This window comes from Kwoniella pini, chromosome 6 (assembly GCF_000512605.2).
Source record: "Kwoniella pini CBS 10737 chromosome 6, complete sequence".
In the NCBI taxonomy this organism is placed as follows: Eukaryota; Fungi; Basidiomycota; class Tremellomycetes; order Tremellales; family Cryptococcaceae; genus Kwoniella; species Kwoniella pini.
Genome location: NC_091721.1, coordinates 274,399 through 290,404, shown reverse-complemented (window position 1 = coordinate 290,404; position 16,006 = coordinate 274,399). Strand labels below are relative to the sequence as shown.

The following is a 16,006-nucleotide window of genomic DNA, read 5'->3' as shown; positions in this document are numbered from 1 at the left end:
ATCGTAAGATAAAAAAGCATAAAAGACCAAATTGATAGTAGTCTCAACATGGAAAAGAAGGTATGATCATATAAATGCATGTTTGAGAAATATAATGCCATTCTTCAATGCAATTTTACATATTTATGAATCAAAAAAAAGCTTTCATATCGTCTCAATAAATCGTTACTTTTAAAATTAAAAATCCCAAAACAAAAAATCCCTTTTTTTGTGGGGGGGGGCTAATCTAAATTACCACCTACATCCCAACCTAATTCTTTTTGTCTTTCATGTTCTTTTTGTGCAGATTCAGGAGTTTGTTTACCTTTAAAAATACTTTGAATAGGTGGAATACCATTTTCAATATCATATGGTCTATTTGATGAATCCCATAATTCATGTAATCTTTTATGTTGTTCAATTACCCATTCGTCTAGTTTGAGCCAATCTATGGGTATCATGAAGAAAAAAACGACGTCAATCTTCACAAATTTGAATTTTATTTATCTAACAAAGTGTTACTCACGTAAAGCGACTGTCTCCAATCCAACATCAAGTTGATTCCAATCACCCATTGTCCAACCCATATCTATCCTTTTAACTGGATCCGTCACTGGATTTAAATGTCTTAACCATTGTCCCGTACGTGCATCTTCAATTTTTATTATATGTGCTAAAGGCATATCGGCGTTTCCTATCCATGAGACCTATGGTGGGGATTTATCAATTTCACTTCAGAGTTGAAAAAGGAAGGACTCATAAGTATGGACAGTGGATTTAACGACTTACTAGAGGCCAACTCATAGCGTATGCTAATCCTCTAAAATATTCACCGAAATAATGTGATCGTCCGGCAGAAGTCCCCCAATATATATTGTTGGCACAATCCAAATCTTTGAAACCTGATATTATATTAGGCATTACCAGTATTGTCTAGATAGTACCATACAGTCAGCTAAAGTTCGTTGCGAGAGCAATGAATGAAAGATAAAAGAAGGAACGAAAACTCACATCATCATCCGCTTTCCTACCACACCGAATTTTCGCAAATCAGCTTTCGACCGCAGAGTGATAATAGTAGAGTATGAAGTAGAACTCACATGACAAACCTCGGACGTCCCTTCACTCTACCTGGACCACTATATTCTTTTGCTACCCATTTGAAATATTCATGAGTTTTCCCTAAATCTATATTATCTATCATCTAGTAATATATTCAGAACATCAGCTACGAGTCTCGCCAACTTAGTGAATGAATTTAGATTTACTGGCAACATGACCATATCTCCATGTTCTTTCATCTCAGCTTCTACCTTATTCAACAACACAGATCTAGCTACTGCTTCTTGACTTATTGGATTTTCAGGAAAAGCAGGTGTTCCAAGTATAAATTTAATGGTGAATTGTTCTTTCGGAAAATCAGGTATGACCACTTGACGATATCTATAAGATTTGTTAGTTTCTCTTCATACCCAATCATCTGAAAGAATCAATCGTTTCCACCCCTTCTTTTGAAGAAGTTATAACAATAACGATCAAATCAAGTAAGAGGTTTTGATAATTACTCACAAATCTCTTCTTTCTTTCTTATCAGCAGCTGAAAAAATACCTAAAAACATTAAAACTCCTTTATCTTTACCTTCTAAAGGTACATCACATCCAATTTCATGTGGTTGATTTGAACTTAATAAAGAAAAATCAGGTTCTTCAAAAGATCTTTGAATTTCATCATCAACTAAATGTGCATCTTTACCTTTTGCAACATCTACACCTTCTCCTGAATCTGCTGGAGAATCATGTGATGGAACAGTATTTATATCTCCTGAAACTTCATTTGTTGTTCCAGATTTACTTGTTGCAGCATTTAAAGCTAAAATAACTAATATTATAATTGTTATTGATAATGTATATAAAGATGTTTTTAAACGTATTGAAGGTCGTAATATCAATTGAGGTGAAAATAAATAATTTCGTAAAGGCGGTCGTGTAAGAGGGTAAGCTTTTGCTGGTGGAGTCATATTGAAATCATGAGTGAAGAAGACTGATTGTTAGGAGTGAAGAGTGAGGTCGAAGATTGGAACAGGGTAGTTGAGTGTGAATTGTCCTAACTTGATGATAATGCTCAATTCGTTTGTCCTATTTCCGTATTGAGTACTAGAAGGTATAGTTATATCTTGATTTTCCAATTTGCTGTTTTATAAATTGTAAATCTGCTCTTCCTTTATCTTAAGTGAATGATGGAATTTTGGTACCCCAAGCGTCGTTTGTCGGTCTGTAGCTCTATATAGAGGTCTTTCTCGTTTGGAGCTATAGCGGAGATGTATATTTTGATATGGAGTGACTCGCACGTACTTCTCTAGGCTTTATTATATTATTCTAAGCTGGATCATGATATGTTATATGTCATAAGCGAGCTGATATTTGCGGAATACTTTGAGGTAAATGACAAATGACAAAATGACCATGATAATGACAATGGATAACGGGATCAAACTGATTAAAAGAGGCGTTCCTGAATTTCCTTGGCGCGTACTCTTTTACTATTAAAGACAACAACGTTTAGATGAGGAACAGGGTTAAATGATTTTAAGCTTATTCTTCTCAGCTGGGTTAGTTACTCTACTCTAATGATTTGGTTCTCGTTTCACATTTGACCTAGCTCAGATACGTTCGATCCAGCATAGAGATCGCATTGACCGGGAGTACACTATGCAAATTATCTTCGTTAAATGATTTTGCCATTGATATTGTCTAGTACGCGATCGTATTCGTCTGTTTTTTCTATGCACGATTCCACCTCCAGTGTATTCGGGATGACCTTGCGAGAAGCTGTCTTCAACAGGGAATCTTTTCTAGTAGAATGCCTTGACAATCTGCTATATATACATAAAGAAGTCGATATATTAGTCCACAAACGATGACTACACCCGACCCATTACGTCCCAATTCAGAAAACTCATGGTGGAAGTGAAGAAGGAAGAGTCGATTTAGTTGGAACAGCTTATAAAGTTGACGGATGATCGGATGATATCGAAAAGTGAGTACTCCACCTCACGATTGATCAAAGACTGATAAGGTCAGGGTTTCTGTGCAGTGTTGCCGAATATCACTTGATTGACAACGACGAATATGCTCACCGAGTACTGAGAACGAGGGGATATAGTGAAAGGGATTCTGATACAATCAAATACACCAATCCGAAATATTAGAATGAACACATCGTTAACGTGATTATAATCTTGGTCATTAAATCAATTAGAATTCAATTTCTCGAGGAATCGATGAATGTTGTAAACAGGATTTTGAGAAGCTCGAATCCGGGATATTTCCTCAGGCAGCTGAAGTTATACTAGAGGAGGTAAAACTAGAATGAAGCATTTATTGACGTGTCGGTGCACTATCATATGAAATGTTGATTATACACTGAGCAGACATTGATACCACGAGATGTGATTGTCGAAGAAGATAAAGAAATCATGAAGGCCGAGGATTTCTAGCGTGCTATCAAGTTGCTCAAGTACATAAGGGGAGGTGATTTGAAGTCTGCAGACTAAAAAGACGACGAATACGTAGTATATGATGAAACGGAGGAACGGAATGATCAAAATGCGTACGAGGAGTACCAAGATAAGCATGGTAATCATTTATCATTGATTATTTGGTTCGAGAATGGGTGCCAGTATGCATACAAGTATACATACCACGCAGAGTTGAAAAGGCGAATATCTTTTAATGTAATCCACGTAATGATTTGGGCATTAACCTCCACTCAACGCGTCCGTTCTAAATGCTTCAATCATTTACCACCAATGTACACTTTTTGGATTCATGCATGTTACATATATATTTGTTCTGATCAACTTACAGCATATCTATTCACATTAACATCATTCTATCTCTGACATACAATAAATCATCATGTCAGACTCTTCAGCTCAATCAATCAAACAGTTAAAAATCAAAACAGGCGTAGTGAAGCGGTAAGATTTCTTTCTATTTTTCGTATTCTCACTATAATCGAATTACCGATACTGATATCTAAATGTACAGTCTACACAAGGAAGAATCAGTATATGTAAAAGAAGTAGTTGATCAAAAAAAAGTAGTAAAAAAAATGAAAGATGAAAATGCTGAAGGAGCTGATATTAGAGCTGCCGTAAGTTTGATTAATTGAAAATCCTAATCAATCCTTTCAACTGAAGATGCTTTTATGGTTATTCTTATGTAGGAGAGAGTATTAAGAGATTCAGAAATGATGGTTCCTCGAACTAGAAAACAATTGGAAGAAGCTGTACAAAGTTTAGATGATTTAGTCGTAAGTCACGCTTGCTACATTTTATACAAAGCCCTGTTTTCTTGCTAGGGAGACAGCTAATGATGTTTCCCGTGCTCTCTCTCTCTCTTTATCGTATAGACTGCTCTTCAAGGTGAAGAATCGATTTCGAGTAGTCAGGAATACAAGAACGCCGCTGCACAATTGAAGGAAGTCGAGAACGCTCTGCAAGCGCAAAGCAGCTAAAAATTGTTAAAATGTATTATCATGCCAAGAGAAGTCGCCCTCAACAATGTGATAAATGTCAATTTCCTTCTTCAGTCTTTTGTTCTTTGTCTGTTCAACCATAATCATGTACATCTAATTCACGCAAACGATCAGAATGATGTCAAATGTACTGCTTGATAGCAGTAAATCAGATGACCGTCGCGTGAGACATTGTAAGGCTGGCTCAGATGGTTTATTCGAGTACGATTACAAATACGTTGTCATCCTACGTAAGTACCGTCGAGAGGTCAAAGATGTACATCCTCATGAAACGATCCACGGCCCAGACGAACAGAGAATTTGCGTTCAGGGACATCTATCACTTTCGCTCAGTCGAATTGATCTTATCGTGTTCAGAAGAATTGGCAGGATTCATGTTAGCGGATTGATCTGACAAACTTTGTATGTGCGAACTGTCTGCATAAAAATATAAGCGATGACAATATGCAAGACTAACCCACAAATGACTTGTTCTTACCTTGTCTTTCAGACGTCACTTTTTGGTTGTCTGCTGGAATTGACGTAAGATCAGATACTCCAGAGGAAGTAGCAAACCGTTTATTCAAGCTTGCGGCCTAATCAAATTGTATGATGCGGCTGTCTCCTCTTTTAAATAGTCAAATGTAGTGTACTCACAAAATACGTGATACTGTTTTTGCGCACGCGGCACTTACCTGAAGATTGAGAATTGTATTCTGACATGATGTGAAGAATGGTTGGATATTGAATTTTTAAATTCTTACTTAGCTGTGTAGTATTTCGAAAGATTGCAAAGTGATATTTGTGAGATGAAACAATAGTACATTCAGCTTGGAAGTCAAAAATTCATCTCATTGAGAACCTATATCTTCTGGTGCAGCGATTACTCAACCTATTCACACTTTTCTCGCACGACTCGAATTGATATAACAGATATTTCCATTGATGTCGGTTTCGCGTTTTTGATGCGCTCTTCTTCAGACATCTTTTGTTCATGACCATGTAACATCAGAAAGACTGGGTACAGTGAAGGCGTCATAAATGCATTACATCATTTAATCCTTTATCTTCTTCTTTTTGATCTTCTTTTCTAAGCTATGTCGTAATCCATCCGCACATACTTGACAGAACCCTACATTTCAGAAATCAGCGAGTAGCAAATAATGAAAGGTATGAATATGACTTACTTGGATGAGTGACGTTTCTCATCAAACATTCTTCATTCGTCTACCATCAAGCGTCAATAGTTATCCTCTTTTCACAGAATACCGGCAGATAAGGGACATGGGGAAGAATAACTCACTGGTCTGAGAGTCATATGGCCTTTCAACGAGAAAGTAGGATACGCTCCAATGTTACCCAAAGTATGATTAAACCTGTTATCTTTCCTGTCAGTCTCAAAAATCTGGACATCGTAGTTTCTTCCAAGTTTACGTACCGTCCTTCACCGCCATATTCGATTATTTCCACACTAGTGATCATCTTCCCACCTTGTCCAGCTTTTGCCTTTTTACCAATATCAGTCAATTGTACCTTGATTGAATTTTCACCACATTTCAGTCCGTTTGGGAGTGAGATATCCAACCATCTTCTGTCTAAGGAGCCTGCTAGGCTCTTCGGGAAATACTTGGCAAGATTAAGGGACTGATTATTCAACCTGAAGTCGATGTGAGAAGGATGAGGTATTGATGAGAGTGAAGTCCTCAGCAAAGCAGTGGGATATGTATGTGTGGTATTTTGAGGATTATTGGCAGATTCAAAGGTAATCTTGTATCCTGCTTCATCAAGGTCATGCCATCTGAGAGTTTGGTCCATCAGGTCAGATTTTGAAGCGACTTAAAAAAGACTTACGGATAAGCCTGAATAGCCATTTTGGCATCTTCGATCCTCGTATTATCAGGATTTGACAAATACCTCTTCCACTTTAGATTATCTACGTTTTTCGTTTTATCTGCATTCACCCCAGAGTACACCCATCCTAAGGTGAGTAGTCAGTATCTGGTCGACATCTTGAAGCGTAGTAGATAATAGACTCACCCCCATCATATTCTTCTCCTACAGGTATAAGACTATGTCCAAGCTCATGTCTGAGTACTTGAGGTCCATTCGATTTGGAAGAAGTAATGATCCTGTTCAACCGTATACGGAGCATCAGTCGGGACCTTCCTCATAACTTAAGCTACTATCTTACGTGAATTCTCCTCCTAGACCACCATATAGCGGATCATTGCCTGTTGAACAGTGCACTCAAGGCTCAGAGATCTCATATCATTTTTGAGTAGATGGATATCTAACTCACCAAGTAGAATAGCTTGATCACATCCCGCTTGACCAGCATGACCTTCCCTGAACCACTCACAAGCCTTTCTAGCGACTTTAGGATGTTTCACATAGACAGCTCGTAATTCACTTCCTGGTCGATATAGGCCTAAAGTATTTCCAACTAGTGGTTGACCATGTGTTCCGATACCTGACTGTTCAGGGATTCGATCAGCGGTTATACAAAATTATGAACGACACGAATCGGTGTATCAGAAAGTAAAGGCTAGGATCTTTACCTGATTCGAAGGTATGAAAGTCGCCCAAATATTTAACAAATCCACAACATGTCCCATAGATCCATTCAATGAAATTATATCTTCTTTCAGATATTCTACATCTTTAACGAATTTATCAAATTCACCAATGGTGTCTATCGTGTTTCCGCTTCATTAGGCCCAATCCAAGAACAGTGATGAAAGTACAATAAGAGCTTACATCCATCAGAGAAAAACATCAAATTTACTTTCTCATCTTTACCCCCAGAATGATATATAATTTTGGTTTTCATACCATCCATCAAGTCAGCGAAATCTGCAGTATCATCTTCATCTTCGTTAAAATCATCAAGTTTCGCGTAATTTATTCTCGGAGGAAATAGCGGGTGATCAATCACAGCTTCGTGCTTCCCAATTAAGGCTTGAAACTTGGAAGTCAAAGGTTTTTGAAGAAGTTTAGCTTCTGTAAAAGGTATGAATACTTGACATAGTAAAATAAACAATGATAGCCTAAAGCAAGTTCTGGATCAGTACAGTACATTATCTGTCATGTGAACGGAAAGGAGTCCGGCTATCCTACTCACATGTACATCTTAACCCCTGCACACTCTTATAGATGCCAATCCACACTCAATCTAACGACAGAAGTATACTTTCTCCTGTGATTCAGGCTCTATCTTATCTTTGAGATCTCTTATAGACGTCATCGAATTAATCGATAAACAAAACCCACGTGGGCCGTGATAATACCTGATCAGACTTAGATCCTTGCTAGCTTGTATATGTAACGATTGCATTTTGAGCAATACCATTAGCTGTTGATCATATGTAGCATATCCTGATGCTAATGAGCTCGTATATTCAATATGAATGATATAAATGTAATTCCAGAAAGAATGGAAAAAGTCTAATCTATCTTGAAAACGAAAATATGGTCTTTTGATGGTCAAAAGCTAAGATACAGTTTTTAAGAATCTCAAGTATCTATTTCAAGTCATATCTCTGGCTATCATATAGAGTTATCCGTTATAAATCCCTTGACTTCACCCACACGGGTCAAATAGTCTTTAACTGATATTCTCATTTCTGACGCTACTTCTTTTGAAAGTATATCAATAACCAACGGATAAAAAGTTGGAATGTGCTTTTCGAACTGAACAAATTGATTATCACTTTCATCAGTAAATTGTTCTTTATATATTATAAGCCTCGCCTTGATAAAACTCACAGCTTCATCCTCAAATCCATAACAGCCTCTCAAAATATCAGTAACTACAGGTGTCCAAGCAGTTATATTCCTCGGTTGAGTTTCTGAATCTAAAGCAATGAAATCTTTAATTATCTCAGTAGCAAGGCTATTCATACATATATTTAAACAAAGAAATCAGCCTTTTGAGTCTTTTTGTTATTGTCATTATCGGTAAAAAGGCTTACGGTACAAGTCTCTTCAAAACATCATTCCTAGTTGCTCTATGTGCATCTCTTGGATCTCTATACATTCGAAGAAGTACATTGATTAAAGTCGCTGCAGAACTAGATTCTTGTTTGAGTAAATTAGGTAATTGTTTCATGAAACCTAAATAAAGGAATCGACCGTTAGTGTTCTTTCAACTGTTCTATGGGAATCATGCAGAGACGGGTGACTTACCAACTTTCCAAAGTTTCATTCTCAAATCTTTATTCGCATTGAACTTCCTAGCGAATTTCCAACTATCATCTAAAACACCCATGAATCTCAATAAATGCTCCGCAGGAATGGTATTATAAACTTCATCATTTTGTAGTAATTCATGAGTGGTCTCAATGAGAAGTAGCTGAAGTACACATTTCACAATGATCTGTTTGAATATACGTCTTTGTTCGGAATATGTGAGAGATTCAAGTTGTTTAGGAGTATCTGTTGCAGGTTCCAATGGTGCAGGAGCCACGAATTTCTGGAACGGTGCTGAATGCGATACGTACATGTCAGCATTGACCATGTCACTCACAGAGAATTACACAATAACTCACCATCTGCTTCATCCATCGTACCACTGGGTTCAACTTCGGAATGCAATACAGGATCGAACAGTTGGAAAGCAGTTGTGGTTTTGAAAAGTTGGACAAAGGCAGAAACGATTGACATCCATTTTTCAGGCGAAAGTTTTCGGACATTACTCTCGAGTAACTGTTGGAAGCACGAAGTACCTATTCGAGCGAGAGTATCGTTCTCTGTGGCATCATGACTGATTAGCATAAGAAGTGGTTAAAATTATTTGAAGTGTCGCCTACCTTGACATATACAGGCTACAAGGATGTCCAGCAATCCATCTAAATACCGTTGTAAAACTTCGAAATACACCGTATATAGGTTAATCAAATCTCGCAAAGCAGAGATTAAAGTAGTCGATAACCATACACTCATATCTTCTGCAGACCTAAATCTAACATCCGATTTCGCTTTGAGAATCGCGAAAATAGGGAATAAAATCTGTTGACAAACTGTATTCCAAAATTCGATTGAGAAACCAGATCCATGAGTTTTGAGCGTATCGAATAGACAATCAAGGGCGCTAGAGTAAACAAAATTACAATATCAGCATGAAACCAAGCTTACTTCTGAAATCAAGTTTAGACAAAGATGCCAGATCAATGGGAGAGGTAACTTACAGTCTTCTGACTTCTAGATCCTCTCCAGTCATGATTATTTCATAGAAACTATGTAAAACAGGTAACCAATATTTCAACATTGGATCATCTGAAGGTAATATATTTGTTGATATGATTCCATTTTCATCCAATTGTTGTTGAGGAGGTAAAAGACATTCAGGACATTTTAACATTTTAGGAACTAATCCACGAATCATTTCAATAGCTTGTAAACTGATTTTTTGAAATTTCGAAACTTTACAGAAATCAGTTATACAAACTGTTAAATCTGAGAAACTTCCATATTTGACAACTAATTCAAAATGATCTCTGTAAACCAGAGTGACTAATTCAAATGCGTAATTTGCTACTCTTTCAGTCAAAACTTTTGATGATGCTGAAAACACACCAAACATCGTTCTCCAACCTGATCGTAAATTTTGGACTCTGGCTTGTATCATTTGTTGAAGGCATTGAAGTACCTGAAAGGGAGGTTCAGTAATTGCTCTCAAAAAGAGTTGAAATTTGGTCGAACCCAAAGAGCCAATTAAACTTACCATTTCACGGGCATCTGAATTCTTGTTATTCACGATAGTATATTCAAACGGTCTTAAGAAGTCCTTTTGGAATCTGAAATGAGACAATTCTTCCTTTTCCAAGAAGTTCATAGCCAATTGTCGAAGAGCATCAAGGGCGAAGAAGCTGACATTTGGGTTGTTATGGCAGCACACCTTTAAGGAATATCATCAGTTCAATTCGTTAAACCAACACATTGGGGTCGAACACGTTCTGAAATGCCTACACTTTACTTACTTGATTGAAATGTTCACCTAAAATCAACCAGATGTTCGACCACTCCAACCTTATTCTACCCATATTATAATAAGAAATTTCTACCAATTTCTGTAAACTAAACATTCTAGGTCGAGCAGATGATCCTGAAGATTGAATCTCTTCCCATGAAACCTCACTTAAAGCTTGTACAAAGTCAACAATTGCAGACTATCAAATTAAACAATCAGCATGATGAACTCTACCTTCGTGTAGTATTCAGCTGAGGAAGGGGGCAACTTACACCTGATAAGTTTTTAGAAGTAGAAAATACCATATCAGCCGCTACAGTAACTTGAGAAGATCTAGATTCTTCAGCAACTTCATCTGCTGGACCTTTCTTTCGCGTGATTGAGGTAGATTTTCGTTTATCCGAAGAGCTCCTTTAAATTAAACAGTCAGCCTGGTTCTTGAAACCATTCTTGAAACCCTCAGGGGGTTGGGGAAAGTGATACTCACGAGATTCTATTCAGATCCGGTACATCCATTCCACTTGAAATCAATTGCATTCTTTCCAATTGACTAACACAAACTAATACGTCTTTCCAAGAAGCTTTTAAATTATTTCCATCCGTTACCGCAACATCTAGAAGAGTTTTAATAGCTTCTACATTTTTAGGTTTCATTTCTCCTAGATTATTCAAAAAAGTGAATTTTGCAAGTGTAGTAACGAAAGCATTTCTTTCTAATTCCATATCGAATAAACAAACAATTCTTATGGCAGCTTTCAAACCATCCAAACAAAGATTTACTACATCTAAATCATCTGTTTCTTGTAAAGGAGCAGAAATTCCAGCTAAAAAGGGCATCCAAGCAACTTCAAACATAAATTGAACATGTTCCAATCTTGAAGCAGTATGAAATTGATCTGTAGCTCTAATTTGACCTCTACGTTGTTGACGTACCATTGCTTTCAATATTGATTCGGTTTTGGAAGCCATATTTTCGGATTGAGCAACATAAGCTTCTTTTTGTAGATCCCTTCCTACTGAAGTTAGACCTCCTCCTGCAGAAGTACTTGCAGTTGGAACTTCGATTTCATCTTTCATCTTGATTTCATTATTTTGGATTTCATCATATGTACTTTCTAAATAATCTTGAGGTAAATCCGCACCATCATTAATACCTCGATTGTTCTTAACGAATTCTGCTTTTGTCATTCTCTTTTGTTTCAAATTAGGATTATGAGCGTCGGTGTTGAGCATGATGATGGCGAAAGCGTGTATATAAGCTGCGTCGGCATTGGCGAAAAACGTATCTGGATTACCGTGTATATACCTTTCAGCGAACTTCAGCATGAACCTATCGATTTTTTGAGCCTCTCCAGGTAATCTGAAACTTTGCAGATACATCCTGAGGGCGTCCGTAAAGTTCATTTTCGAGAAATCTAACATGTCCACGAAAGCATGCATGGTAGCAACGTGCTCTTCATCTCCTTCTCCTAGATATTCACCTATCATAGCTTTGCTCAAGCCTTCGTTGGCGTGAAGGAATCTAGCTATATCTTGAGGTGCTTTCGAACGAATGAATCCATGTTCGATCAGAGATGCTATACCTCGTTTAGGCTTGAAATTGAACTTCTTGATACCATCTTGTAAGGTGTTCTTACGTTGTTTAGCAGATTCAAATCTACCTACATCGTCTTCACCAATATCGGGTGTGCTGAATCCGTTCGAGGATATACCAGGAGCTGGGGATCTAGATGTAGCTTCGCCCGGCCATGTAGGTGTGGGAGCGGCGAGTTGAGCTGTAGAGCCAGACACAGAGTCGGAAGCATGATGTCGACCTAACCCATCTTCACTGGGTCGAGGTTGGTCCTCTTGCGCTGCTCTGGTAGAAGTATTGGATGTTGACCATGCCACCAGCGATTTCAGCGCAGCGACGAGGCATTCCAAAGATTGTCGTCGAAGCTTGATCTCAGGGGACAAACCTGCATAATGAGGTGCATTATGCCCATGATCTCCCGCTAGCGCTGAAGTACTGAGAGAAGGAGGTATTGCTGGACCGCTAGACCCGGAAGCTTGCTTCGACGATCCACCTTGATTCAGCTCTTCCTTACTTGGCGGAGCGAAATGAGTTTGACCAATTTTAGAAACGATATTCATCAATTTCTCGTAAATATTCTCCGTTGCAGCTCGATCACAATCGTAATTGATGTAAATTTCAACTAAGGCTTGGGGATCTTGACAAAGTCTGATGAATACACCTAGTATGATTGACTTTTGACGGATGGTAGAATGTCGCATCTCAAGTATAGGAACGAAAATCTCATTGAGCAATACCTCTATTTCTTTCTGCTCGCAGTAAGTGTAGTTAGTAGAAATTGACAAAAAGTGGTGAAGAGACTCACCTTCATCTGAGCTCGCATGTGCTTCAGCATACACCAGAAGATCTCCACACTGAGTTCGAACACCTGGTTCACCGAGCTGACAGCATTTCTCGACAAACTCAGACATAGATACTGCTTTGTAGCCTGTAAGAACGGAGTCATCTCTAGAGAGGTGTTGGAAGGGATGCAGACCAGCGGATTGGTGAAAAGATCTGCATGAGATTTGAGAACAGTGAGAACAAGGTGAAGCGAAAGTAATTTAGATCTCATAGCATGTGATCGTAAGTCTTTTTCGCTGCATTCCCATATATCAGTACCTATAAAAAGTCCACAATAGTATTGTACTCACCTTTCTGATACTAGAGGCTTCATAGTCAACTTGCACAACGCCCTGAACACCAAAAACGCGTCCTTAACGAACAACTCTTCCGTAGGAATAGGTCTACCCATAGCGTCGAGTGTACCTTCTTGCTCATCCATTCCACCAGCCGCACCTGCTGCAGATCCATCTTGCATAGGTACAGAACGAGGTACGGATGTAGGTTCTGGTGTATCGAGAGCATCACCATTGGGCACTGGGATAGATACGGTATGTTGAGGGACTTTAGGCGGTGACGATGGAGTGGATAAGGAAGGCTCAGCATCTGATGTTATGACTGCTGGTGCAGTGGGAATGGAATCATTGGGATTTGGCTCGGCAAAAGATTCGCTAATACAGATAGCAGCGGTCAGCGCACTATTACAAGGCATAACAAAACCAAGGTACCTACAGAGTCAATTTCTCTTCCTCCTTTCCGTTGACTTGGGCGGAATCATCGTTGGGCGTAGGAGTATTAGATTGGGAACCCTCTACCCCCGGTCCACTATCCCTTCTACCATTTGCATTTAGACCCAAACGTCTAGCTTCATTCTCCCCTATCGTACTTCGTCTGCCCGATAGACTGCCTGATCTCGCTATTTCCGGTCTGACCACACGTCCAAATACATGATGTACCATCTGTGTCAATCCGCCTTGCGCTACGACTTGATTGGCGGCATCATTGGACAGCAAAAAAACGTTGTATACCGTTCGAACAGCTTTAAGCAACGATGATTGATGCACTAACATCCCTTTATCGGTTGATAACACTATGGCCATAAGCGCTTTAACAACTTGAAGAGCTACTTGAGGAGGTGAGTTTTCCGAATAGGACAAAGTAATCGTATGCGTGATCAGATCTGGTAGAGGTGACATTCCTTTAGGTGGACCATTTGGTTCAGAAAAGAAAGAGTGACTGATCAATTTTGATAGCAAGTCTAGGGATGTAATGAGTATTGGAACAGAAGTAGTTTGAGGATTGGATATAGCTAATCTGAGGGGTTCGAAAATTTCTCTAGGATGTAGATAAGCTGAGGACGATCCGTCCCTACCAACTTGACAAAGATCTAAAGCCTTTTGAGAAGCCGCACGGAATGATGCCGATTTCTTGGCTTCTTTTGAATCGACAAGCATTTGTAATGGAGGCATTATGATGACTGTTGATAATTGATGTAACCCCGGTGTATTCGGTGGGAGGGACATTGTTTGACTCATCGATAAAGTCATTGTGCTTCCTCGCCTAGAGTGAGAAGCTTCGCTGAAAGTTGTTGGCCTAGTAGACCGAGGACGGGATGGAGTGGAAATTATAGAATGAAGGGATGTAACTGATGCTGAAGCTGGATTGGAGGTTCTTCGGCTTGATGAAGCCGGTCCTTCGATATCTCTGCTAATACTTGGGGTTGGATGGGAAGAAACCGCGCTAGTAGGTCTAGCAGGTGTACCTGTTCTACTCAGCTCAACATCATCTAGCGTCTCTTTGCTGTCATTCACGATCGGAATTCCTTTCGCGGGTTTAGGAGGTGGTGGAGGTGGTGACAAAGGTATCTCCGAAGGACTTAGGGGTGTTATTTGCTGATCGGGGATCTCATTGTCAACGTGGGTAGGAGGAGACGTCCGTGAAGGAGCGGGTGGTAATTCTTTTACGGGTGTAGGTGGTCCATTTTGTATACCCAATCCGACTTGTCCATCTCTTGAAGGGGTTTCCATACCATTCGAAGAGGAAGGTGGATCAACCTGCACTTCCGGCGCAAGAGGAGGGGGAGTCGAAGTTGTGCCATTTGGCTGCGATGGAATTGAATCTCCCATCTTGAATGACCCTCTGCCTGGATTTGCAGTCGAAAGGGTGTGGCTTGAATTTTTTATTATTGCGAATTATCTTAGAAATGTGAGTTCGTGGTCGATATTATTGTTATCATTGTGGACGTGTCCGTCATAGCTACGACCCAGTCGCGCCCGGAGTTGCTATCATTATGTAATCTCGGCACTTTCCCCCATGTGGCACTGCTTATAGAACAACTGCATCAGTCATACTAATAATCTGTATGCACCATCAATCTCGTTAAGAAGTCTAATATACAAAGCAAGGGCTCCAAGATTGTTTCCAAATAATGAGGTCGCGAGATCTACCAAGCGGAAGTCAAAGTACAGACGAGCTATGACCTGAGTCAATAGACGGTCCTCCTTTGGATCTGTATGGATATGCTGTCTATGCATGTCTTACAATATGATTGCCTTGTTATAAATGCTGCGACATGAGCATTCAATCGCCTGAGACTTGTTATCGATATGTAGAGCGTGAGAATTATCAGGACTGTTATGGTGTACGATTATCGTTATTCCGAACTTGATCGCCTCGCAGATATTGTATCTGATCAAGCAACCAAGCTACTTTGCCCAACTTCTGGTCACTAAGGCTGGACTGCCAATGTGGTTGTGGTGCACATGCTTCTTCGGATTGAAGTATGGTTTTTGTATGTGACGACATCATATCGAACACCTGATCTTTCCTCCCTTCTCCGGCCTTTATAAAACTCTTCTCCGGAAGGTGTTCGGAGATGAATCAAGTGAATCTTCCGAGAATGCCGGGAACAAAATCTCTTACACATTTATTGCTCTTGCAAGTCTTTACCAGGCATACTACGTAGTACGTGTATGAAGAGATATCAAGCATAATTTACATGCTCGGCAAGTCGAAAAGTCTGCCTGAATAAAATCAACGTAATCAGATTTTCCCAAAATCTTCTCAAGATCACGCTCTATACGGAACGCCATTTTATCTTTGTACTCAATCCCCTAGATTCCAGTAAACAACAATCGTTTCCGGA

The 16,006-nt window shown here is 39.2% G+C and overlaps 4 protein-coding genes across 4 annotated transcripts; 1 reads left to right on the top strand and 3 right to left on the bottom strand.

Annotated features, from left to right (window-relative positions):
• Positions 1–221: 221 nt before the first annotated feature.
• Positions 222–1,997, bottom strand: I206_104568 (uncharacterized protein; the record flags this gene model as incomplete). Its single annotated transcript, XM_019153867.1, has 7 exons — positions 222–427; positions 506–686; positions 769–912; positions 991–1,006; positions 1,080–1,183; positions 1,248–1,422; positions 1,549–1,997. The coding sequence occupies 7 exons, from the start codon at positions 1,995–1,997 to the stop codon at positions 222–224; spliced, it is 1,275 nt and encodes a 424-aa protein (XP_019012607.1).
• A 1,900-nt stretch (positions 1,998–3,897) lies between these two features.
• Positions 3,898–4,498, top strand: I206_104567 (uncharacterized protein; the record flags this gene model as incomplete). Its single annotated transcript, XM_019153866.1, has 4 exons — positions 3,898–3,959; positions 4,030–4,135; positions 4,208–4,294; positions 4,394–4,498. 4 exons carry the CDS (start codon positions 3,898–3,900, stop codon positions 4,496–4,498), a joined length of 360 nt encoding a protein of 119 aa, XP_019012606.1.
• A 1,055-nt stretch (positions 4,499–5,553) lies between these two features.
• Positions 5,554–7,627, bottom strand: I206_104566 (uncharacterized protein; the record flags this gene model as incomplete). Its single annotated transcript, XM_019153865.1, has 11 exons — positions 5,554–5,630; positions 5,686–5,725; positions 5,802–5,874; positions 5,937–6,296; positions 6,350–6,476; positions 6,536–6,627; positions 6,690–6,729; positions 6,798–6,972; positions 7,057–7,190; positions 7,256–7,545; positions 7,620–7,627. The coding sequence occupies 11 exons, from the start codon at positions 7,625–7,627 to the stop codon at positions 5,554–5,556; spliced, it is 1,416 nt and encodes a 471-aa protein (XP_019012605.1).
• A 417-nt stretch (positions 7,628–8,044) lies between these two features.
• Positions 8,045–14,987, bottom strand: I206_104565 (uncharacterized protein; the record flags this gene model as incomplete). Its single annotated transcript, XM_070202973.1, has 14 exons — positions 8,045–8,188; positions 8,264–8,390; positions 8,470–8,611; positions 8,684–8,980; positions 9,046–9,246; positions 9,307–9,587; positions 9,685–10,145; positions 10,221–10,394; positions 10,477–10,665; positions 10,739–10,877; positions 10,954–12,788; positions 12,845–13,118; positions 13,173–13,532; positions 13,594–14,987. The coding sequence occupies 14 exons, from the start codon at positions 14,985–14,987 to the stop codon at positions 8,045–8,047; spliced, it is 6,018 nt and encodes a 2,005-aa protein (XP_070059074.1).
• Between the last annotated feature and the right edge of the window lie 1,019 nt (positions 14,988–16,006).